At 51.4% G+C, this 25,584-nt stretch overlaps 1 protein-coding gene across 1 annotated transcript in view; it reads right to left on the bottom strand.

The window, feature by feature from the left end:
* The window catches only part of PLXNA4 (plexin A4), a 426,564-nt gene that overhangs the window by 87,811 nt on the left and 313,169 nt on the right, over positions 1-25,584 (bottom strand). The window contains exons 5-9 of the mRNA XM_044246582.1: positions 19,453-19,553; positions 7,151-7,274; positions 6,282-6,435; positions 4,922-5,021; positions 2,400-2,514 (exon numbers count right to left, since the gene is read on the bottom strand). Of these exons, the coding sequence (XP_044102517.1) occupies positions 2,400-2,514; positions 4,922-5,021; positions 6,282-6,435; positions 7,151-7,274; positions 19,453-19,553 (594 nt within the window). The remainder of the gene's footprint in view (positions 1-2,399; positions 2,515-4,921; positions 5,022-6,281; positions 6,436-7,150; positions 7,275-19,452; positions 19,554-25,584) is intronic.

The following is a 25,584-nucleotide window of genomic DNA, read 5'->3' on the forward strand; positions in this document are numbered from 1 at the left end:
TCAATTGTTTCTGCTTTCATCTGGTTCATCCTTGGCCCTCTCCACACATGAAACCTGTGCCAGACACACCAGTCTGGAAAGCTGGAGAGAGGCTGAAAACCTCTTTGTTTCTGCCTCCAGCAAGTAACTTGCAGGTTCCCGAATGAGGTAAGATGTTTCTTCCTGGGCCCTCGGCCCCTGGTCCAGGGCAGGAGGTGAAGCAGACCTTCCTCTCCTGACCACATGCCTCAAGATAAAGGCTCAGGGTTAAGGGGACTGGACAGCATTTTTTCAGGGTCTTCATGCCAATGGTGTGCCTTTTGCTGTCAAACCCACCTCTGTCCTACTAACTTGAGATCCATTTCATCTTAAAGAGGAACAGGATCGGCACACAATTAGCTTCACATTCCTTTTTAAAGCCAACATGTAATCTCCTTCCTCCTTCTCCCCATAAAGGGACCATTTAAGTCTCAATCTCTTTTGTCGCTTGTGATCAAGAACAGCCATTTCTAGCCTTTAACAGACCTTATCCTAGAGGGAGAGGGCTTTACGTCTGGAGACTTCCACAGCCTCTTCTTCCTTCTCTTTGTTCCTCTCTTGTTTCTTTCTGCTTTCCTCCTCATGTGCTGCCCTCAGTAGGACCATCTTCTCCCTGTGAGCACCTCACCACTCCTCGCCTTTACCTCGAAAATCAATTGCCTTGTCCACCTTCTCCCTGTAGTCCTCCTGCTCAGCCTTCAGAGCCCAGGAAGGTGGAATATAGAGGTTGGGTTTTCTCATGGCCAGGCACAGCTCAGTCACTGTCCCTGTGGGCTGACAGAGCCCCACACAGCAGGTGTTGGTAGTGGGAAATACAACCCCCTTCCCTTTCAGCCTCAGACACAAGACAGCTTCCTCCTGCCATTAAAGGTTTGGCCAAATCCAGGGTTCCCATGGGAGTAGAAGTCAGGGAGAAGGGGACAAGGGCACTTGATGGGCCTCTCTGTTCTCACCATTCCCCTCCTGTCCCCCAAACAACATCCATGCTTCCTGCACCAGGACCACGCTCAACTCTCATAGCTATGGGGTTTGCCACACAGTCATGGCACCTGGCTGGGTATGGGAAGGGGCTGGAAGGTACACCCAAGGCTGGGGAAGGGAGTGAAGATGCTGGAAACTGTCTTGGTCCAGTGTTGATGGAGTGAGTGCGGGCCAGGCTGGAAGCTCTGCTCCCGCAGTCAGTGGGGTCTAACCAACACTGGGTGTGTGTGTATCTTTCTATTTTAAATAACCACTTTCTAGAGCAACCACTCTGTTCAGTCCTACTGGCCTAATGGATGGAGTCACAGAAGCACCATAATGGCTGAACAACAGCAGACTTTTCCGAAGTATTTTTAAACCCATTATCTTTAAGGTCCTGGCCCAGAAATTCACATCCTAAGAAAAGCAGCAAGAGAGGCATAGAGTATTTCTATTATGATGATGAATAGTGTTTAAGGATAAGAATAGCTGCGCCCAGGGGCGGGGGATGGGGGGGGAGGCTCAGTCTGTTAAGCATCGGACTCACTCTCGGTTTCAGCTCAGGTCATGACCTCAGGGTCATGAGATCCAGCCCTTTGTTGGGCTCTGCACTCAGCGGGGAGTCTGCTTGAGATTCTCTCTCCCTCCCCCTATCTCTCCTCCCGTGCACCCACTCCTTCTTTCTCTCAAAACAAACCAAAAAAAAAAAATGACAACAACCAAAGAAAGGATAAGAGTTAAGATTAGGCGAGAATAACAACACAGCTTCTTAGCCATTAGCCAACTCTAGTGATTCCCAAATGGGACTGTGCTATAGAACCACCAACTACCGAGCCCAGCCTCAGAGTTTCTCATCCAGTCGGTCTGGGGTAGGGTGGTTAACTTTGAGTTTCCAACAAGTTCACAGGTGATGCTGATGCCACTGATCTGGGAACCACATGCAGAGAACCACCACTCTGGTTGATAAGTTGACTATTCTTTCTTTCTTTCTTTCTCTCGCCCTGTTACTCCACTTGTCCAGTTTGATCTCAGATATGCTCTGAGAGACAGCCAAGGAGTCTATACATAGTCTTGCTGTGTACTTGTGATTATTTCTATCACACACACACACATACACCAGCCCATCTCTCTGGAATTGTTCCAGAACTCACCTGGCATGTGGAGGGTCTTCATGGCTAGAGTGACCTAGAATGTACCTTTGCCTATAGCTGACCCTCCAGGATTGACCCAGAGCCCACTGGCCCCAGCGCAGGGCTTTGCATCTTTACTGCTTCCATGTGGCAGTCCCTTAAGAGTCAGAGATGGGGCGGAAGCCAGTCCTGTAGAATTTACCTTTGTTTTCTCTTCTTAAGGGCAGGCCTGCTTTTTGTGTCCCATGCTCATGGCAAGAAGCACTCACCATGCTCGGTGCCCAGACCTACCTCAGGCAGCTTGACTCGGCCTTCCTGGAAGGAGCAAGTCTTGGGGTCATGGGTACAGACGTGCCGGTATTTGCACCAGTGGCATCGGTATGGGCTCTCAACGCAGGACAGGCACCTGTGCACAGAGGAGGAACAGGCACAAAGTAAAGAGCTTTGGTGAACCAAAAGCAGAGGGACTAAGACATCTGGGTCTAGCTAAATATTTTTTAAACCACCTTCCAACACTCAGAAAGAGCAGATCTGATACAAATCTGTCCCTTTCAGCTTCAAGTTCTCAGGATGCCCAGATTCTGTGGCCTTCTCCCCCTCACTCAGGTAGGTGAAAATGTTGATCCCCAATGGCCTAATCCACCATACTCCATCTCCACAGGGTGGTGCCTTCTTGTGTTGAACTAGGGGACAATGAGGTCTAGAGTAGAAGGGCCCACACATTTAGTGCTGAGAAAGAAATCGAGGTTGAATTCCAATCGACTCATGGATCTCACTGTCAAGGACCCACATGGACCCGCCCCAGCAGAGGAAGGTTCCAGGCTGCTCTCCCAGTGCAGTGGGTCTCCGCATAGCCAGCAATCCTGCTTCTACACTCCACCCCCAAGAAACAAAGGTAACATGGTAAGAGCTTCTTCCTGCTTAAAACCCAGCATGGTTCCCATCTTCCAGACGGTAAAACCCAAATGCCTTGCCCTGCAGGTTAAGCCCTTTATGATGTCCAGGCCCACTGTCTCCACATGTGTTTGCTGCTTCAGCTGAGAACAGGCTGTGCTCTCCCCACGCTGTCTTTCTCCCTGGAGTACCACTTCCCCTTCCCTCACCAGCCCATCTCTTCTTCCTTCTTTGACCAATGGAGAGTTGGTCACCCTGGGCCGTTATCCCATTAACCACTCTGTTTATGTCTCTGGGACCATCCTGGTCTTGCTGTATCATATTTTACTTACTCACTGCCCAGTTCATCCACTAGTCACACGGCCATGACTTCTGGAAGCACAGCTTGGGTCTCTGAGTCCTACTCACTGTTGACCCTTCCTGTCTAATGATACTTCTTATATCTGGTAGATGCTTAAAATGATTTTCTGGACTGCCTGGAAACCTCACACATGATTTTATCTGTCTACTCTGCTTTCCTAGAGGGACAAAAGGGGAGCAAGGGAAAAGGCCACCAGTGGTAAAGCCACGGGCAGCTCTGTGGCAAGAATCAGGAAGAGAATTCTGGCGTCGATGCAACTTGTTTTTGGCCGGAAGGCCTGACTACCTCTTCCTTGGAGCCCCAGAGTTAGCCAAGCGCTGGACTCACACCTGCCATAACCAGATAGGTAGACTAACGTTCCACCAGCCCAGAGCCCAGAAGTGTCTTTGGTTATGTTAACTAGCTTGTTCTATAGGGAAAGGAAAACAGAATAGCATTTAAAGCAAGCAGGGCTTTATGAGATCAGGTCCTCTGGTTTTCCAGTGATGTTCCGTGGAGCCCTGGGGGTTCCATGAGTTTTGTTGGAGACAAGGAGATAGATGCGTGGGGTTTCAGGTCGGCGCGGACCCAGGCCGTCCCAACCCTCAACCAGATTAGCTCCTCCTTCCGTCTGTTTTGTATATCGGGCTTCCACACCTAGTTTTGGTTGGAGAAAGGTTTCTCTGGCTCATACCTTCTCAGTCTGGTCCAACTCCATCATTTTAGAGAGGAAATAATCATATAATAACAGCAAAAACATGAGCCATGCCCAGACAGTGGCTCTAAACGCTGTGCTTGTGGCGGCTCTTCTAGTCCTCACAGCTGTCTTGTGCACCAAGCTGGGCTGATGAGCACAGGCAGCGACCAGGGGCAGTGACCAGCCAACGGGGGCTATGCCCAGAAGGGCCCCAGCCATGTCAGTGGTGAAATATTTGGGTGACATTCTTGGAAGAAGGACTACAATTTCCCCCATGGACAGAGGACACTGGGACATGAATGGTTAAGTTTCCAGCTGGTCTGACTCCAGAGTCCAAGACTCTGGTCCCCATGCCTTCCCTTGGGTAGTGGATGCTTCAGACAGGGCCTGGGCTGCAGCTGGAGTCCGCCAGCATGTGCCTTTGGGCCCCACTCTGATCCTCTGTAGTCCAAGTACTGAGCTAGCCCACAGGGGACTGGGGAGGGCTGACCCTTTGGTGCTTGGCCCAGACACCCGTGGGGGCTCCTCTCCCTCCTTAGACCCCTCTTGTCACCCAGGGTGCTGGCTCCTCTGTTCTTCGGGTGAGGGGCACCGTCTTCCTCTGCAGATGGTGGGAACCACATCGGGTTAGACAGATTGATGCCAGTGAAGATGTGTGGGCTACGGATTCGGAGGTCCTACACCAGTGGTTCTTACTCTGCTCTTCCCTGCCTCTTCCCCTTAACCCTGTGGGTACAGGAGGAGGGGCCTTTCTTGCCTCCTTCTCCCTACAGGGCCTCTAGATGGCCACTCCTTGCCAAAAGTGCTGGCACCTTCCATCTCTGGATGAACCTTGACCCCTGGGAACAGGGAACTAGCTGAGTGAGGTTGGGGGACACTTACGAGTTGTGGACGCTGCAATTGTAGAAGACAAAGCTGGTGCTGGCAAAGGTCATGCCTGTCTCCTTTGACTTGAGCTGCAGCTGGACGACATGGTGGTCCCCTGTGGGGTGGAGTCAACCACAAGTTCAACGGGAGCCCAAGACTCTGTGTGAGGGTCCCCCTGAGAGTGATGCATCCTGGGAAGGGGGAGCCTGCCCCCCAGGGGTGCTCTCAGCCCTGGCAGGACTCTGATTCAGCTGGGCCCAGTCCCAGGACAGCCCTGAGAGCATCTGCAGAGGGCGCTTCTGGTCCATTCCTCTGTGCACGCTGTGTTGCTGGCACCCGCCCCTCCCATGCTCAGCAGCTTCTCTCCTGTCTGCCCACTGTGACAGGCTCCCATGCAGGGTGCCCAGGCCAGACTCTCAGAATTACACGCGCGCACACACACACACACACACACACACTGATTAGGTACCAGGAAGAATGTGTAGGCTCTTCGTAACACTGCTGCAGGCCACGCACAAGGTCTTGAGTAAATGTGTGTGTGGTGCGCGTCTAAGGTCATTCCTCATCTCGGTAAGGAGACACTCCCCACCTCTGGGTGGGGCCTCAGGGCTCCATCCCGGTGGCAGTTCCCGCAGTCCTCAGCTGGCACCAGGGAGGAGCTGGAGCCCATGTTTAATTCACAGCCCTGACCCCAGGCCCCCACTTCCAGGCTTGTTCTGTGCCTTCCCAGAGAGTCTCATTAATCAATCAGCTGGGAACAAATGTGACAAGCCCAAATGGGAGCACCAACATGGAATCAATCTGCCCAGGCTGGGCCTGTCCCTCCCCAGTGTTGGGCCTCTTTCCACCCCCGTTCCTCCTAGTGCAGGTGGCCATGAACTTGCCGCTCTGGGACGGCACGGCAGGGTGGGGATGGCAGGCAGTGGCCCGAGATCAGAGACCAGGCTGTGCAGGCAGGGTAAGGAGCCTGATGGGCCCTGGCATCCCCACCCCCACCCCTGCTCCTGACCAGCTCCCCCCCACCCCGGCCCCTCCATGCTCGCCCCCTCAGGCTCCAGGACCGCCTCTGAACCCAACCGGCACATTCTGATGCTGTCCTGGCCTTGCCCTCTCTCCACTCTCTTTGCAGCTTCTCCTCACCTAGGATGACATTGCCTCCAGGAAGCACACCTGATTTCACACCTGGTTTCAACAGCTATTTGTAAGAGCAGTGAAAAGACACTCCATCCCCTTCTTCCGTATCATACCCACCAATGCACCCCTCTCCTGGCTCTCCCCTGTTTGTGCTCCCTCAATGCCCCCATGCCTGTCCCAAGTTCTCATCAGGGCGGGGGGAAGGGCATGCCACCCAATTTTGCCTCCAGGGACCACTTACCGTTCTCGGTGATTATCCGGGGTACCTCCTTGGCTGCTGGGGAGTAGCACTGGATCTGATTGCCCACCACCAGCCCGTCCGTCTCTGACAGGTCCTCAAAGGTGCAGTTGACACCAGCTGACAGCTCCGGGACATTGTATGTCTCTAGGACCAGCTGTGAACAGCGGGGCGAGGGGAGAGAGAGGAAGAGAGTGAAGTGGGGAAAGGGAGGACGTGGAGAAAAGGAAGAAAGAGGGAGAGCAAGAGAGATCAGAGAGAAAGAAAGAGGGAAAACAGGAGGCGATATTGGCATAGAGAAGAAGAGAGCCAGGTGTTCACAAGACATAGAGGCAAAGTGGTGGGGTGCAAAGGGACAGACACAGAGGAACCTTTATTACATATGAATGGATTTGGCCCCAGGAAACAGGAGTGCTTAGGGGATGCGTCTGTAGAAAGAAAGGCTGGCAGGACTGAGGTCTTGTGGTTAAGCTCCTCCTGATTGTCCCCAGTTTTGGAAAAATGGCAAACCAACCACCAAGCGCCCAATGCATGGACATGGGAGCCATCCTGCCCTTTTCCCCCTCTGCATACGTTCTTCCCATCTTATAGACAAAGACGTCCTTCCCAACACCCCAAGGGACAGGAATGTCACCCTTTCGATCCTGCTTGGTATCACACTTTTCCCTGTCTTTCTACCCATGGTGCAGAAAGCCTTTGCCCCATATCCCTGTGCCTGTTCCCCTCTTCCATCTCCAGGGACGCATCCTCTAACGCTGCTCTCGAGCAGCAAGGCTGGTCAGGTGGGGCCCAGCTCTCCTGAGGGGCCTGGGTGGGCTTCCGTGGGGAGAGGGTTCTGCAGCGTCCCTGGACCCACATCCCCCTGCCCTTACCAGGACATTGTACTGGGAAACAGAGATGTTGCTGGGGTGGACGGTCAGCCGGACGCACTGCTTCATCTCAGAGGCAAACCTGCGGGGCTCTCTGGACCGCGCACAGCGCTCCTTCCGGGTGCACCTGGGAGGGACAGAGTGACGCATGACTCAGGAGATGGCCACTTCCTCCAGCAAGGGGCCGAGACAGAGGTCAGGCCCTGCCAGCAGCTCCCAGGACATGAACAAATTCAATATGTCCAGGACTGACCTTTCTGCCTCCTTCCTCCAGCCTGGTCCTCCCCGACCATGGCCGAATTTAGCAAGTCTAATACCTCGTTGCCAAATGCAGAGACTCGAGGGGCATCCCAAAGACCCCTCCAGTACTCCTCTTTCCTATAAAGAGTAGCGGAGTCACTGTTCTACCTCCCCACTCATCTTCAGCCCTCCTCCCCACTTAGGCAAACTGAGAACTGCTCTCTCAATATATATATATATATATATATATATATATATATATATATATCGCTCTTGTAATATATATACAATATACTCTTGCAGATTTCCTCACCTTGTGTCACCCTCCATACAAACCCTCCCTGCCCATTTCTTCTGTCCAACTTCCACCTACCCTTCCAGACATGGGTCTGCCATTATGCACTTGCAATCTCTCCCCTCCACCAGCCTAGGCAAAGTGAAGAACATCCGGGGGTTTCTTATCATCTAGAACTTCTCTGACTATATGATAATTATGGGTACCTCCTACCAGGTGTGAGCTCCAAAGAAGAGACCCTGCCTAACTTATTTTGAGATCCCCTGTATACCTCCTGTCCAGCAGACAGAACACAAATGTGGGTGGGGGGAGGAAGGGAAGGAAGGATCAAAGGAGCAGAGTGGACGCTTAGCAGCTGTGTCGCTCAAAGTACACTGTGTCACATGTGGATGCCATCCAGGGTGACCTGGGAACTCATAGGCCTAAGTGATGTGGCTTACATGCACCTGAGAATCACAGCCCTTCACCCAAATGTGCACAGCATGCATGGGGAAGGTGCTTAAGCTCTCTGCTCCGGGGTCGGGCCATCCCTGCCTTCCAGTGGGAGTTCCCTGCACACACCTATCTGAGCTTTAGGGAGTAGCATTTAATCCAAGTCAGATAAACCATGGGCATGCGGACCTTCGCTGAGCTGCTGTGATTTGGAAACTGCAGACCCCTGATTCTGCTGTAGGGGCAAGGGAAGCAGGGTCTTCAGAGAGACAGGCTGAGGTAAGCTGTGGCAGCAGGGAAATCATTCCTGAGTGGCTGATCTGCTTTGGTTAAAGAGAACAGAGTTCAGAGGAAGGAGGGTGTTGGGGACTGGAAGGGACAGGAATGAGCATCAGGCAAGGAGTTAAGTACGAACCAGAAAGGCCAGGATGTCCTGTGGAGCCCTCATGGGGAGTGGATACTGGGGAGGGAGCATCCACCTTGAGAAGCAGACAGGTGAAGCCTGGAGCTAGAGATGAGGGAAGAGAGGCTCCAGGACATCCTGAGCCACTCTTGCAGTGACTGGGCACAGTGGAACACCACAGGGGAAGAAGACACCTTTGGCTTCAGTGGGAGGGATGGTGGAGAGTCAGGGGAGAATTCAGTAAATGAAGGAGAATTCACCGAAAGTGTGGACTAAATGCAGAAGAGGAGACCCAGGGACAGAAACAATGGCCACAGAGTAAACTGAATGTGTAACGAGAAACTAGAAAACAATTCTGAGTCATACACTCACAGCTGCTGGCCACGGAGCGCTTTGTAGGCACCACAGTTTAAGAGGTTTATAGTTCATGTCAACGTCTCTCAACAATGTCGCGAGGCAAGTACCACTGAAAAACCCATTTTATAGACCAGGAAACTGAAGAAAGGGTGGGTAAGTCACTTGCCCAAAATCACCAGCTAATCAGAGAGAACGAGTATTTGAACACAGATGAACCCTGGAGCTTTTGTCCGTGACCACTGCGCTGTACCTCCCCAAAGCTTCGAGACCGAGAAGCGAGGGTCAGACCACCTTGCTACAGACTAAACCCATCTCCCCACCATCTTGATGTTCTCTTCATGTGGCTTGAGGCAATGTCAAAATTTCCCTTCAAGCTTCATCTCCAGGCTAATCACTATTTTTGCCTGCCACAAGGACGCACTCGGAATATCATTGCAACTGGTGACTTCTCTAGGATCCTTCTAGGAATCCTGAGAGCAAAGGGTCAGACACGATTGTGGTCACCTCCCGGGCACTCCCTGACTGCTCTAGCAGACCATGGCAACGAGGGCATCTGCCTAAAAGTCCTGGAAGTTAATTTACCAGGCTAGCTCGTCTGTGAGGACTTCATTACCTCCAGCCATTAAGCTAATGTTATGGACTTTTCCAGGGTGTCTGCACTGACATCGCTATTAATAGTGTTATTACTCCCATTAATGGTAGACCCAGAGAGCTGGTATGGGCTTAAATTATTCACTGACTCCCCAACTTTGAAGTTCTGACTTCCAAGAGCAATCAGAAGGTCTGAAAAATGTCTTTGATTAAATTACATAGAGAGAAAAATGAACCTGCATCCAGGCCAAACTTAACCTGCCAAATAGAAATCTTGATGACGCCAAATAGAAATCTTGATGACGGGGACGCCTGGGTGCTCAGTTGGTTGGACGACTGCCTTCGGCTCAGGGCGTGATCCTGGAGTCCCGGGATCGAGTCCCACATCGGGCTCCCAGCTCCATGGGGAGTCTGCTTCGCTCTCTGACCTTCTCCTCGCTCATGCTCTCTCTCACTGTCTCTCTCTCTCAAATAAATAAATAAAATTTAAAAAAAAAAAAGAAATCTTGATGACGAAGAAAGGACCCCACCTCTCTTGCAAGGGTCCAAAGGCACTTGGCTGGAGGGATTTCAAGATGAGGTCTACCTGCATGGTTTGCTGCTTCCAAGGATCATGTAGTTGCATCTTTCCATGGCTCCCCAAATTTGAGAGCCCCTGAACCAAATACTCGTCATCCCCTTCCCCCAGGTTTAGGTCTTACCAAGAAAGCCACCTGTAGTTTACAATCTGAAACATCCCATCTAACCGTGTAATTTTTGGCAAATTACTTAACCTCTTGATGCCTCACTTTTCTCTTCTACAAAATGGGGACAAAATAGCATCTACCACATAGGATTATTATGGAGAATGAAATGAGGTTATATAAGTGAAGTATTTAGAACAGGGCATAGCTCGCAGGCAATGAGCCTTCAATAAACGTCCGGCAGTATTATGATACCATCCCTGCTCTGCCTTCCTCATGCATGCCTTCCCGAACTGCAGCTGACATAGAAGCAAGCGTTTTCAGACTGGCCCATGGGGTAAACCAGAAACAGAAAGACAGAGATGGTTCCAGCAGTTTTCCTCCTAATGAGGGATGGGGGGACCCCAGAGGCCAGGAAGGAGGAAAAACGGAATGAGTGGTCTGGTTTGCTTGGAGCTCTGCTTTCTCACCAGCTGTCAAAGGGTATTGACTACTCAGCTCTCTTTGTGGAAAGTCAAGTTTAAGGTCAGTGTCAGGGATGTTTTGACATTTCTACTTTCCCTCAGGGCCCATGAGGGTGAGGCTGCAAATGTCCTAACGCACAGACCACTGACCTTAGATGTGATAGGATAATGGAGGGGAAGGACAGATCCCTTCTGAGTCCTTACCGGGTCTGTCAGGGTAATGGCCCCCTACTCTTCCAGGACTGTGATTTCTCATTAGCCCAGGCAAGAGCTGGCAAGTGTGCAAAGGATTCATGCATGACTTTTGGGGGCTGTGCGGGGGTGATGGCTTAGATGTTTCCTTCAGTGGGTCTCCAGATGCTTCTTACAGCATTTCCTCTTATTCTGCTACGGAAGGACCCTGGAGCTGGAGGAAGGTCCTGCTTCACCCATCTGCCAAGCAGGTTCGACAATACACTCCAGGTGACCTGGGATCTTCAGACAGTCACCCATGCCACCACCCTCGCCGCCCCTCCCCCAACACAGACCTGCAGGGGGCAGCAGGAAGCAGACCCCAGCCGATAGCTCAGGCAGGCCCCCAGAACTGGAGGGTGGCCCTGGTCCCCTCCTCCTACAGCCCTTCCTCATGCCGCTTTCTCTGCAGTTGGACCCTCCAGCCCTAGTCCAGAGGTGCTGAAAGGCCGTGGGGACAGAGGTCTGGCCCCTGGAGGGGTTATTATTCAAGCCAGTGGTTCCAATGAGATTATCCTCTCTAATGAAGCAGCCACCTCCGCCCTCCCCTAAGCCTGAACTTTTGCTGCTGGAGAATTCCCAGCCAAGTGGAAAATTGGAAAAGAGAGGAATGGAGGAAGGAAGCGGGTGAGGGAGAGGGAAGAGGTGGTTATTAAGCTCTTTAGAAATTAATTCCTAGGGACAGTGATAGAAATATTAACGTCCAGGACCACCGGCTGGGCAAGCAAATTTCCAATTTGGAATTGGGGCTTCGAGTGCAGCCTGGGTGAGCCTCCAGGCAGGGGGTGGGTGGGCAGGGGGCTGGCCCATCCCCTGGCCCTCCAGCAGGGGCCACCAACCTTTGACATAAGAGTGTCTCCCGACTTCTGCCCACAGCTGACCCCCAGCCGTCCTTAATGTCTCACGTTCGTCATGGTCTGGGCTGAAGGGCACCATTGTGGGGAGCTGTGCTTGAAATTTGAGGAGACTGAAAAATTGGGGTGGGGGTAGGGTTTCCCAAATGATCTTTACAGAAGGGCTAAGAGGAATGCTCACTCTAACACCTCTTTGGTCACTGTATCCGCATCTGGGAACCCTGGTGAGGGGAGAAACTGGGTTTGCCAGTACCGTTGGCCTTGTCCTTGTCAGGAAAACCTGTGGAAATGGGCAGACACATCTGTGCGGCTTGGAGGAAGGTGAGCTAGATGGGGAAAGGAACCCTTCCAGGCAGATGAGCGTGCAAGAGGTTTCTGCAGGAAGGGCGTGGACCAGGCCAGCCCTGCTGTGTCAAAATTCTAGGGTCTATGGCCTTGACCTAAGTATTTAGGCTGTTTCTGGATAAACCATGACTACACTACCATTTCCCTTGTCACCAGCCACGGAACCGGCAACTGAACTCACAACATTTTGCCATCTCTAAAGCTCCAAAGCCAACCAGAGCAAAGGCTGTGGGGTTCCCTGCCTCCCGGACCCCACCCCCTGGCGCAGGAGGAGGGCACAGGACTTCGCAGAACCAGCAGGTGTAGGAGTCCAGACGATGCCTAAGGACCTTTGTGGGTTTACATGGCAACCATGTGGTCCTGGCCCACCAGCATGTCTGGAGGGAGAGCCAAGCTCCGCCCTCGGTGCCATGTCCGAGGCTCACCCTGCCTTCCTTTCGCCCCTGCAAGCCTCGAACAAATGATATATTGAACACAAACCTCAGGTGGCCATAAAAGGGACCCAGGGAGGTTCCCTGCTTCCGAGAAGAGAATTGCACCTAGCAGGTGCCCAACAGGAAGGGGAAGCGGGGACCGTCTCTCGCTTCTCTTCGTCAGTAGGGAGCATGGTTTGGACCTATTTATTTCTTTTAAGGGTGAGGATAGGTTAGGAAAGAGGAGGTGGAGAGAAGAGCAGGATTGCAGGGAGGGGGAGGGACAGAGGGCAGGAGATGGAGGGAGAGAGAGAGAGAGAGAGGAGGAGGAGGAGGAGGAAGCAGAGGCAAGTGGTAGGAGGCTAGTCTATTTTCCGCGTGATCCAGTCAGTAACAAGGAGGTGCTGGCTGTTACTTGAAGCACACTCACGGGTTACTTGGGTTGATCCGAGTCAGCCTGCAGGCTACACGTTATCCCAAAGCCTGGACCTTTTCATGTCTGTTAATGTCTCCAGGCCAGCAGGCGTGGTGCAGGGCGGTGCGGGCAGAAGGAGTGTGGTGCATGCTGGTGTATGGTGTGTCCGTCTGCACTTGAACCTCAGAGGCAGCTCAGCCCCTCAGGCTGTCCGCAGGGGGCCAAGTCAGGAGCCTGGGAGGGATGCTCAGACCTCATATGGACCACAGGACTTTCCTAATTCCTACAAGCTGCTGGCATCGTTGACTTCACATCCTTTGGTCATGAACGCATGTGTTATACACATGGATGTGGGGAGGAGGGGGAGGCAGGAGTGAGGAGAGGGAAAGCGAGCTTCCTTAACCCCTGCTGTGCATCTGCTGAGCCACAGATGGAAAAACTCGCCTGTACCCAGGAACCCGTCTGGGATTCTTCCCTCCGGACCAGGGGCTGGTAACTTGCTGGCAGAGAGTCGGGGAAGACCAGAGCATAGACCACAGAGTCTGCTAGGCAGACGGGATTCTAACGGTTCCTCGGGAGTATGTGGGCCTTCTGCAACAGCCCTTGGAGAGATCATTGCCTTTGCAGGTTGGTATTAAGTAATCCTTTGACACAGCTTCAAAATAAAATAAAACCAGGCTCTGGGATATGCTGAGAAGCAGCAAGGAAGGACTTTCATTTTTAGGGTAGGCTTGTACTTCATTCAGGGGACACTTAGCCATGGCTACAGGACAGACTTTAGGGCTTCCCAGGGGCCAGTGTCGACCCAGGCTGCTGAACACTGCCTCCACGGTGTGGCTGGTTGGAGCTGTCCAAGGCAGGGAGACTTTGTTCCAGCTGCCTAGCCACAGCCCCCCAATCCTGGGTCTGGTGGGGACAGGAAGGGACAGGGACCACGGTGGAGGCCCTGGGGTCAGACCCGCAGCCTCTGCTCCCACAGTCACTGCAATCAGGGTGACCTCCAGATCACCACGGGGGCATTTCACGCACGTCCTTTGTTTTCATCTCCAGGGTGGCTGCAAGGTGACTCTGCCATTGTCGCTCTCAGTGGAGGAAACTGAGCCCAGGCTGGCTCTGTCCATAGGCAGGTTCTGAGCTGTAACCCCTCCCTTCCGCTCAGGATAGAAGTACTTTTCCTCACCCTCCCTTTCCCCCTCTCCATCTTGGCAGAAGCCACACAAAAAAGAAAAGGAGTGGATACTGCACAGTCACCCGGGCCAAGTACCCCACAATGGGCATTCTTCCAACAGAAGAAATCTGCAAGGGGGAGGGGTCACCACGGGACAAGGGAGAGACTTCATAAAAGCTGGTCTTATCTTCCCCCTGTTGAAGTCTTGGGTTACATGAGCCTCCCAGGAGTGACGCTGATGAACGTTCTTCAGAAAGGTAACGTCTGGGCCAATCGATGTGGCTGGGTCCACCGTGGGATCCCATTACCTGCTGAGACCGAGACTGGCTTCTTGGCCTGGGCCTGGGGCGGGGGGGAGGGGTGGGCAGGGGAGATGGAGAAGGGCCTGGGGATGTGCCAACCCTGGTGGTTGGGGGGAATGTTCCAGGCCCAGGACAGGCAAAGCTGGGCTGGGCCAGAGGCTTTCCTTAACCTTTCTCCAAGTCAGAACAGGTAGGCTCAGGCCCAAGGTGAATGCCCTGGAAAGACGGGCTCAAGATTCAGGGACAAATAAAAACCCAGCTTGGTGAAACCACTGTTGCCATCGGAAACCAGCAAGCCTCGGGCTGGGTCAGGGACCGCATGAGAGAACAAAGGGGCGATGCTCTGTGCAACTGGGTTGGCAGCCCCGTCCTCTGAGACAACAAAAGGGAGGTTTCAATTACACATGCATTTCTTAAGCTTGTTCAGTCTGCATCCCACCTGTGCCCTCGCTGGTAGAAAGGGCCCTTTCAGCCACCTGAGCCACCTGTTAGTACGGGCCCTGCCCTTGAACTATGCACTTGCTCTCTCCTTCTTCTCTGTCTCCTCCTGTTTCTCTCTCTCTCTCTTCCTCTCTCTCTCTCTCTCTCTCTCACACACACACACACACAGCTTCTGCTGTCCTCTTCTCACAAAGTTCCCACCCTCCTACTCCCTACAACCATAGGGAAAACTGGCAAAAGTGGCAGGAAAAGGACACTTGACACTCTAAGGAACCTTCTTCCTGAGGCTCTCTGTCTTGGTTTTCCTGAGAGTCGGGCTCGCTGAACCTCGCAGCACTTGGCACTAGGGCCCGCCCATGATGGGCACCTGCCAATGAGCTGATTCTGGTCCTAATCCTGCCCCCTCCCTGGATTAGGGTCCTTATTCCTAAGAATAAGGCAAAAGCCATCTCGTGCAGTCCCTTGTTTCCCCTGAGCCTGGCCCTGGGCCTGGCACTGATAGAGGATGTACAGAGAAGCAGCCCGGGGGCACAGCACTCCCACAGGCAATAAGTCCCCCAGCAGTTTTCACCAGGCTGCCTTCTCAGCAAACAGAGGTGCCCCAGGGGAGTGTCTGCAGGCTCCTTCCAGCCCCCCTCCACCTTCTGCACTGACTCTGCCTGCCCCAGCCTTTTCCAGCCATGTCCTCGAGGGTCCCTCCCAACCGTGACTGTCCGGGGCATCTATTTAAAATGCAGGGAAGAAAACAAAAGAAAAGAAGATGAAAAGTAAAGAAAAGAAAAGGAAAGAAAGTAAAGCGAAATAAAAGAAAAGAAAATAAAGTAAAATAAAATGGAAAGTGTATCAGAAAAAGCAGTGTCTGGCTTTGACCTGAACTTAAGTGATTAAGGAAGAATGTCCCACTGGAAAGAATGGGAAGGAGCGTGAGAGAACTTTCTGGATGAAGGATATTTTGTGTGTGTGTATTTGTTGTTGTTGTTGTGAAGATTTTATTTATTTATTTTGGAGAGAGAATACATGTGAGCTGGGGGAGGGACAGAGGCATAGGGAGAGAGAGAACCAGACCTCCTGCTGAACGTAGCGCTTGATCTCATGACCCTGAGATCATGACCTGAGCAAAATCAAGAGTCAGATGTTTAGCCAGCTGAGCCCCCCAGGCGCCCTCGACATTTTGCCTATCTTGGTGGGAGTGTAGATTACCTGGGTCTTTGCATTTGTCAAAACTGTTCAAGTGTACACTTAAGCTCTGCTTGTCTCATTCTATGTTAAACATCCTATTCCCACATAGAGCATCTTAGAAGACCCCGGGCCCTTCTGGTTTTCATTCAGCCACGTGGGCCAGCGCTCCTCCTCAGCGACTAGCCGACTAGCGCTGGGAGGCGGTGTCGGGGTGAGCAGGCTGTCCTGATGCAGGGGTGCTCGGGAGCTCTGTCCTCCCAGAGGAGTTGAGATTTACCAGACACGCCTGCACAGACCCCGGCACCAGGAGGCTCAAGCTTTCAGAGGACACCCCCTTCACCTGGTGCTGGGCCTCGAACGTTTACATCCTTTATCACTTGATTTTATCTGCTTGCCACCAGCACGAGAAGGATCTCGTTTCCTCCTTATAAACGAGGATTCTAAGTTTCTGATGTACAGAGCTCCGATCCTCTTAAGTTGTGGATTCCACATTGGTGAAGTCACCTTTCTTCTTACCCTTTATTGAAAATCCCCACATGGATACTGACGGCACTTTTGGGTCATTCCTGGATTTGAGCAGCGGGATGGAGAAAACGATGCCTTGCTACATCCGCCCATTCCTATCAGAAGCTCAACGAGGGGATGATACTCAGCTTTCTTGTTTCAGTTCACGTATAAACAAATGTCCTTTTCATGGTCTGTTTAGTGCCGTGGTATTTTTTTTGTTTGTTTGTTTGTTTGTTTTGTTTTGTTTTTTGCATTTTTGAGCATTTTGTCAGCGACTTTGCTCTTTGAAATGACCCCCAAGCATTAGGTTGAAGTGCTGTCTACTGCCTTTAAGCCTGAGAAGAACATGCTGTGCCTCATGGAGAAAATACATGTGCAAGAGGGACTTAGCTCAGGTGTGAGTCCTGTTGCTGTGGCCGCGGCATTTGGGGCAAGGGAGAGCCGCCGACAGCAGCAGCAGCAGCTCCGCACCGAGCAGCCAAGACCAAGCCCTCGTGCGGCCCTAGCTTTCTGAGCACGTGTGCCCACTGAGCACTGTACCAACACGACGCCTACGAATACGATATGCAAACTTCAGTATCAGACGGGATGCCAGGTTATCGGAGACGAGGGCAGCCCAGCTGGAGCAGCCGTGGCTCAGAGGCAGGCCGTTTGAGCCTGGGATGCCCACAGCAAGGGAAGGATGGATCTGAAGTCGAGCCATCTGGACAATCCACGGGGGTCGCCTGAAGTCATTAGAGGCAGGGCACCCGCACCCGGGAGCTCTCGGTCCTTCCCTGACCGCGCGGGGCCATTCCTGCCCCACCTCCGCTTTCCATTTCACGACACTCCACAGTTCAGGACATGCTTTCAGCAATCCCATCTCCTTTCATTCTCCAGCGACTCGGTGAGGGGCACAAGACAGGCATCGCCGTCTCCCGTCCACAGGTGAGTCCGGCTGCCCCAGCTTGCTGTCCAGCTGGGGACTGTGGAATTGGGACTTGGTGGCAGATGCCCAAAGTTCATGTCCATGGCTGTTTTCCTTAGGCCTTGCTGATTACGGTGCTGCTGGCTTCCCAGTGCAGGCTGATGGGTTCCTCCATGAATTTCCCAGACTTCTCTTGGGCCCCAGACCACCCCTGTTTTCTGCCACTGGATGGGAGGCAGGCATTATGTTGCCAAAGGAGGAAACTGAGACCACACAGGAAGTAATTTCTGGTCCTTCCTCTTCTTCCTCTTTAACTTGCCTCTAGGGATGGGATGGGAGGGTACCCGCAACCCCTCTGCTTCCTTCTCAGAGCCTAGGGGTCCCTCCTCCTCCCAGGGTTTAGTGCTAGGTAGGTCAGCATCACCAGGCAGGACCAAAGCTGACACAGACCTGTCTTTGGGTCCCACAGACAGTGTCTGAGGGTCCAGCTTTACCGATTGTCCCTGGGGGATGCTAAGGTGTGAGTGCCCTGAGCCTGGAACTGCGGAGCCGCCCTCAGCTAAGGAGAAATCCAGGTGGCCTAGGACCCCAAGGAAGCAGTGGGTTTGGAGCATGGTCCCTTCCCGAGAGACCTCATTGTGGGGGAAAAAGGAAATGACTTCCCTTCTGCCTTGCAAAGTACCAGATAGGCAACCCTTCTGTACTGATCGGGGCCAGTCTGATCTCTGAATGCAGTCTCTCCCATTCTGTCCTGCTGGCCACTCGTGGGTTCTATTGCTTCCTGGTTCCATACACGCCCTTGTGCCCAGTCCCCACCCCCACTTCCCAGTCATCTCTCAGTTAACCGGGTCAATGGGTCTCAAGTTTTCCCACCATAACATGCCTAAGGGAGTTCAAGGAGCTCAAGGACTCACTATGTGTGAACTTGTCCCAAGGGACGGGCGGGTGACTATGCCGTTGGGGAAAATGTGCTAGAATTTAAGAGGATATTTCTCACTTTCAGAAGCATTCCCTGCATGGGGGCAAGATCCTGCTCCCTCCTTCTTAGAGCCGAAAACGCCTGGAAAATGTCCTTGGTCAGATACAGTCAGGCTCTCAGCAGGGAGACTAAAGTCCTCCTTAGTGTGTAACACTGTGTCCAACTGGTAGCAAATCAGTTTCAGGTGCTGACTAGAAGCCTGGGGTTCCAGCAACAACAGTTTAACTGGATACAAATTCCCTCTGAGTGGGGGGCCCAACTACTGTTGGCTTCTCTAGTCAGCAACGCCAAGAGTCTTCCGATCCCCAAGTCCCCAAAGGAGGGCTTTCAGCTCTCCCCACATGTCTGGGTTGCTTGTCGGTACCCTGCACCCCAGCCCTCAATCACATCTCAGGCTACATCTACCTCCACTGTATACTGTTGCCTCCTTCCCTCCTTTGGAGAATACCATGGAACGGGCACCAAGAAGCACACAGGGAGAGTGCCCAGCACTTGAGACAGGGGTTCATTGGTCTAGTGAGCCCAGGCCCATTGTCCTCTGATAGCCAGATGGGTGTACTGACAAAGAGGGATGGTCCTTGGGTGCTACGCACTTGAAATGTCCACCTCAAATGCCAGAAGGTTCTGGGTAGATATGGAAGAGTATCTTCTGTTGTTGTCAAATCACTAAGTGGGGAATCCATATCTCGCACATGATTTTGCGGCCACGTGAGCCTTGAGAAAAAAGTTTAGGGGATTTTTCGTTGGTATTTAGTCCTGGAACATCAGTCTGCAACCAAGTCACCATCAGAAATGTCCAGGAATTCTCCCTCCGGCCCGCCAGTGTGCAATTACCCGCATGATTCCATATCCTGACTCATCATTCCCAGGCTGACATGTCCGTATATTTCTTATGGGAATCTGACAATTTAAAGTGAAGTCGGAACAAAGAAGGGGGTACGATTTGCAAAGGATACAGAAAAAGGGAGAGTAAGAAAAGGCAGGGAGAGAACAGAGGTCAAAGGGAAGGAGAGTGGTGACAGAAAAGGCGAGGAGGAGGAGGAGGAGGAGAATGACGGGGGAAGTGGGAGGCAGGAGGAAGCTGCCCAGCGGTACTCACGTGTTGTGGAGCACACACCAGCCGCAGTGGGGGTCGCCGGAGCCCAGACACTCGCTGCAACTCCGATACTGACCGCAGGACTCCACAGGGACTCTGGTGAGCTAGGATAAGACAAGAGAAGGGTGATTGGGGTTTTGCAGAATACCTAGTAATTCACTGGGGAGAGATGCTATTCTATGGGATAAATCACCCGAATCAATGTAGGAACATGGAGAGGCCCAGGGCCCCAGAACAGAAAGGGGCTTTGAGTGATCATATTTGAGCAGGTGGCCATGAAAGCAACCAGGGGAGATGAACACTTGTTACTTTCTTAGAAGTCTCTGCCAATAACCTCCTTAGAGTTCACATTAAATTGTTATAGAAGATATTTATATTGTATACATTTAAACTTTCCCACCACCAGAACCCCAAAATACTCTACAAACATCCAATCCATCACTTATTTACTTCTTATCAATGTAATAAACCCAAATGTTAATTCTTTTTCGTTTCTCCTTCCTTCCTCCTTTCCTCCCTCCCTCCCTCCCCTCCCTTTCTTCCTCCCTCCCTTCCCTTTCCCTTCCCCTATTTCTTTCTCCTCCCTCCCTCCCTCCCTCCCTCCCTCTCTCCCTCCCTTTCTTCCTTCCTTTCTCCCTCCCTCCCTCCCCCTATCCTTCCTTCCTTCCTTTTTTGCTGTAAGGTGTTCTGTCTTCCTCCCCGTTCCCCTCCTTTATGTTTGTTTGTTTGGTTAACATCTGTGTGGTCCCAGAGACCATGTAAGAAAGCGGAGTCCAAGACCCTTCTCTTTCTCATTCCCCGTGCCTTTGAATTCACGTTGTAGCTCTTAAGCTGTCCACAATCTTCCTCCTGCTGTTGGCCAACTGCCTTTAAAAGTGTTTCACTTTGGGGTTTTCATAGAAGAGCTCTTGCTACTTCTCCCCCTACACACACCCTTTTCATGACTAGAGGCTTCCTCTCCAACCCCAAAGCCTCATACTGGCCCTCGCCCGCCGCTTTGTTAATGTAAAATGTTCCACGTGACACTTCTGCTCAGCCCAAATGCTTCCGTCTCCTGCAGGCTCCAAAAAAATCTTGTGCGTGTCTTTGTTCTCCAATGTAGCTTTCCTGGATGATGTCTTCTCACAGGACTTCTCAAGGCCCAATACATAAAAGGTACTTGATCACGATACCCAGCATCACACAGAATTTTAATTTGCTTTCAACAGCCTTGGTCTTTATTCTCTATGTTGCCAGTTTCTTCTTTACAAAAAGTTTTTTGTTTTGTTTTGTTTTCTAATCATCTTCTTCTGTTTGGGGCACCATTGTATCTCTGCAGAAGGCTTCTTACCCAATCTTTCAGCTTGAGCGAAGAGAATCTGATGTGGCCGTCCTTTTTAGTTTCTCTCCATCAGAGAACAGGCACGGAGACGTGCAAACCACTCGGACCGGACTGTGCTTCTGTGCCTCATGAGCCAAGGCGCAGGCTGGGTCCCCCTGCTGCTGCGTGAGGCGTCTGCCTCCGTAGAATTCTGTACACTTGGCAGGGGCTACTTGTAACTCATGCACAGGCGAACTGGCACCAGGGTCTGCTCAATTAGTCTCGATACCGTCTTTTGGAATTAATTAATAATTAATTCCCAGCCTCATATGATCTCGCTTCCCTTTCTCCCTTCCCTTTCTCCTTCCCTTTATGTATCTTTTTTGTCTTGTTTTGCTTCCTTGAGCGCATGCGGAGCCTTCCTAATGACCACATTGCAATCCCACTTCTTCCCGGTTACCTGTGGGCCTCGGCTCCCCTTCTTGTTGTTTTGCCCTTGGTCTTTGTGACCCTCTCTCCACGTTCTTGGATGTCTTTTTGCACGTGTGGGATTTCGTCTCTCCTGTTCTTACTGCTCGTGTAATCTGCATGGACCAGGCCTCAGCTCTGCCCATATGCGACTTTCCCATTTTTGCAATTAATTCTGACAATCAGTTTTGCACAAATTACCCTGCTGGCTCTACACACAGCCAGGAACTTACCCTATTCCTAAGGCCTCTTTCATTTCTGTCCCTACCCTACAGGTGGGCACAGACATGCTGCTCCTGTAAGCATATAAATAGTGACTCCCAGCCCCAAGTGCCTGGACTCCCAGGAATTCAGAAGCGGTAATAAGGTCCACAAGCTATTTTCAATAGTTCCGAAAGCCTGATGGAAATTGGATTGTTGCTGTTTTCTTTTTCGTATGCATACTCAGTGATGTATGTCACATATTAAAAATAGGGAATATATCATTACTTAATAAATGCAGTTTGTTTAGTGGGCAAAAATCTTTGAAAACATGATGCCTAGAGGGGAAAGAGTAATAAAAGGGACCCTCGGTGGTGGAAGCTGGTAACACGAGTACATAATAATGTTTTCATATGTTACAGCTGCTTGTCTAGCACTCCATATTTTGCATGGGCTTAAGAAGAAAATCATGGCTCGTTCAATCAAAAGCATTTTCTTGGTCTAAACTTAATTAATATCCTCCCCAGTTTCTCCCATTGACATGTTCTATAATCTGTCTTGGACTTATGTGCCATGGGGCTCCGGGGTGTGCCAGCTGCTTGGCGAACTTGATGTTCTCAAAAGGCTTTGCATTCAGATTTCTAAAAATACCTCGCAACTGGTATTAAGTAGCGCCAATACCTAGAATTGTAAGACCCTCCCTCTCCCACTCTTCAGTGAGCATGGTTTTAGTTCTGTTGGAAAGAGGGGGGGAGCCCACAGAGCTGGGTTCCAATCCTGGCTCTGCCCGTTTACCAGCCATGAGGTCCCGAGTCTCCATTTCCCTGGACTCTAAACAGGGACACAGAATCCCCCCACCCCTCCCTGTTCACAGGGTTTCTTAGAGCCCAGATGACCCGGCAGATGCGAAGTTCCTCTGCAAACGCACGAGCACATGGCGGGCGACGGTTATTATTGTCATCTTTGTCATGAACCCCCCATTCTTCATTCCCTCTCTGCCACATCACAGGAACCTGCTCCGACGGGCTTCGCCAGCCCCAGGAGCTCCACCAGGAGTATCGCAGGCTGGAAGAATTTTTCTTCTTTAGCACCTTGATCATGCCGTTTCCTCCTTGAACTGTGATGTCTGCCCCTAAACCAGTCATTGCTTCAGTCTTTGCTCTTGGATGAAACTCTGGGGTAGCCCTGCTTCCTGGACTTCTTTAATGCTGTCACCGGTCACTCTAACAGGCCCGTTTTTTACTCTGCTTTTCATCTAGCCGGTTCCCTGTGGGACAGGGGCAGAAGTCCTTCCTTGGCAGTTATTAGGAGACCCAGCTTTCTCTCAACCTTTTCTTCTAGGATCTTTCTATCTATACATTCAGTCTTTTTTTTTTTTTTTTTTATTACTCTTCTGAGCTTGATCTAGGTTTTTTTTTTTTTTCCCTATTCTTTTTAAAGTGTGGTTGCTCAAAGTGAGGCGCTCACGGGACTCTGAGAGACTGAGTAAAATGCTTCCCATTACCTGAGATGTAGGTGCCGCTCCCCTCGCCTCTCCAGGGCTCTCCCAAAGAAGGTTTCCCGGGAGACCTTCAAAGTCCCATTTTCAGGCAGTATTTCCTAGAACGGCCAACCCCTCCGGGACTGACTCTACATCTCCCGATCTATACTCCTGCACTGCCTCCCTCCCCACCCTGTAGGTGATTCTGGAAAGCATCAGGGATTCTTCGGACACTTTGAATCCCTTCTGAAAACCAGCCTGACTCCATCACTAATCTTGGTGCCATTCTATACACTAAACGGCTCAGGGAACCTTCCACACCTCGCTCAGGAAGCTGCACAAGGGCCCAGGTAGCTCGGGAGCCACCGTGGGGACAATGCGATTCTTTCTCTCCAAACCCCCAGACTCTCCACCCACACCTTCCACCACACAAAGCCGCCTCTCCCCTCCCCCATCGCCGGCTCCTCCCCTGACCCTGGAACACAAACCACTCCAGATGCAGAGCCACACGATTAATTAAAACCACCCCACGCTGATTAAAGTCTTCAGCTACGGTGCCAGGCATGCTAATTAACTGAGTGAGGGAATTCAGACCACGGGAAGAGGTGAGAAAAGGAAGTCATGGAGGGGCGCTTCTGCTTGGAGAACAAATCAGATGGCCATGTGTGACCTCAGCCATCCTCGTGATGGATGGCCTCAGACACCACAAAAGATTGAAGTTGGTCCCCTGGCCATGGGACTCCAGGAGACGTGTTGACTGATGCGTCTGCAACAACTCCCTCCCTGTTTCTAGGGAGAGAAGACCCCCCGCCTTGCAGAAACTCGGTGTGTGCCTACGCTGTGCGGGGGGGCAACCGGGGCTCCCCGGGTAGAGGGGTTTGGGTGTGGCCCGCACAGGGTCATCTGGGCGCATTCCACTGGATTTGTTCAAGGTCTTACTGGGCAGTGTGGTCGTTCCTCCAAAACAGAATTACCATGTGATCTAGTCACTCCCCTCCTGGGGACACACCCCCCAAAACTGGAGGCAGTGACCTGAACAGATATTTGTAGACCCATGTTCATAGCAATGTTATTCACCATTGCCCACAGGTGGAAAGTGACCCAAAGCAACCCAAACCTGAAGCAGACGGACAGATGATTGGTACACGGGATGTGGTATAGACCTACAGTCTATACCAGCCATCCTGGATGATGAATTCACACATCCTGGATGAATATAGTCCCCCTTCTCCTCCCATCCCCCATCCACAGTTTCCCTTCCTGGGGTTCTAGTTACCTGCGACCGACCACAGCCTGGAAGCAGATGATCCCCCTCTTTCCTGACATATGACTGGAAGGTCGATGTCAGCCTAACGCCAGGTCCCAGGGCCTACGTCACTCACCTCGCCGTGTCTCATCTTGTGGGCATTTTCTCATCTCACATCATCACAAGAAAAGTGAGGACAGAACAATGAGATACTTGGAGCAAGAGACTGACCACATTCACAGAACTTTTAATACAAGTCTATTATTATAATTGCCCTATTTTATTACTAGTTATGGTTATTAATCTGTTACTGGGCCTAACTTATAAAGTTTATCATAGCTTTGAATGTATAGGTAGGAGAAAACAGAATATATCTAGGGTTTGGTATTAACCATGGTCTCGAGTAGCCACTGAGGGGGCTGGAATATATCCCTTCTGGATAAGGAGGGACAACTGTAATATTCAGCCTTTTAAAAAAAAAAGGGGGGGGGGAATTCTGACACAGGCAACAACATGGATGAACCTTGGAAATGTTATGTTAAGGGAGATGAGCGAGACACAAAAAGACAAATGTTTCTGGTGTTAGACTAATAAATTCATGTTAATGAAATATTCTGAGATCCTTGGGTAAAAGGATAGGCATTGTTACTCTTCTCGGTTTAATTTCAAATGGACAAAAGAGCGTGGGATAAAGATCTCTTATCATGTGCTGTGATGTAACCGGGCCTGTCATTCTCAAGCTCTGAGACTCTGTTTCTTGATTCGGAAAAGTAATGTCATCACTTTGTTCCACCCAGAAGCCTACCTCACGCCCCCTCACTTCTTCTAAGAGGCCCAAGGAAGGGTCTCAGAATTCAAATAGGTCTTAGGAGGTCAAAAGGTCAATGATTTTATAAGGTTCTCCAGTTACTGCTTACCCTCTGCTCTGGTTCACATTCTCAGTTATGATCAGGAAGTGCCTGTGTGCGGGGGTTACCCCCATCTCTATTCCTCCCCCAAATTAACCTTTCCGGGATGCACATTGGTTTTCTTTACCCTTTTGCCCCAAGGTAAACTTCCCTAAGTCATAGAGTGTAGTTTGGTCTGGCTTTTCAACATTGTAAATAGAATTACCATCTCTATTCCCGCACACGTCTGGGCCCACGGACGAGGCCAGGAATGTACAAACTATGGATGGGGTTAGACAGACAGCGACAGATTGAAACAGAGAGAAGAAGCCCACACAAGGACTTCAACTCATGAACTTGACCTTCACAAGCTTCTGCACTCTGAATACCAGTGCCTGCTCCCTAGAGGTGTCTGGGACTTGGGTGTGCACATGGCAACTAGGTTATTTTTCTTGAGTCCTTGCCGCCAACTGTCTAGACTCTGCTTGGATTCCCTGATATTTTGGAAGATGCTTTCTTCTGGCAGTAAAGTCCCACTCTGCCTGTTGCTGTT

The sequence above is a fragment of the Neovison vison genome, chromosome 4, assembly GCF_020171115.1.
Source record: "Neovison vison isolate M4711 chromosome 4, ASM_NN_V1, whole genome shotgun sequence".
Classification (NCBI taxonomy): Eukaryota; Metazoa; Chordata; class Mammalia; order Carnivora; family Mustelidae; genus Neogale; species Neogale vison.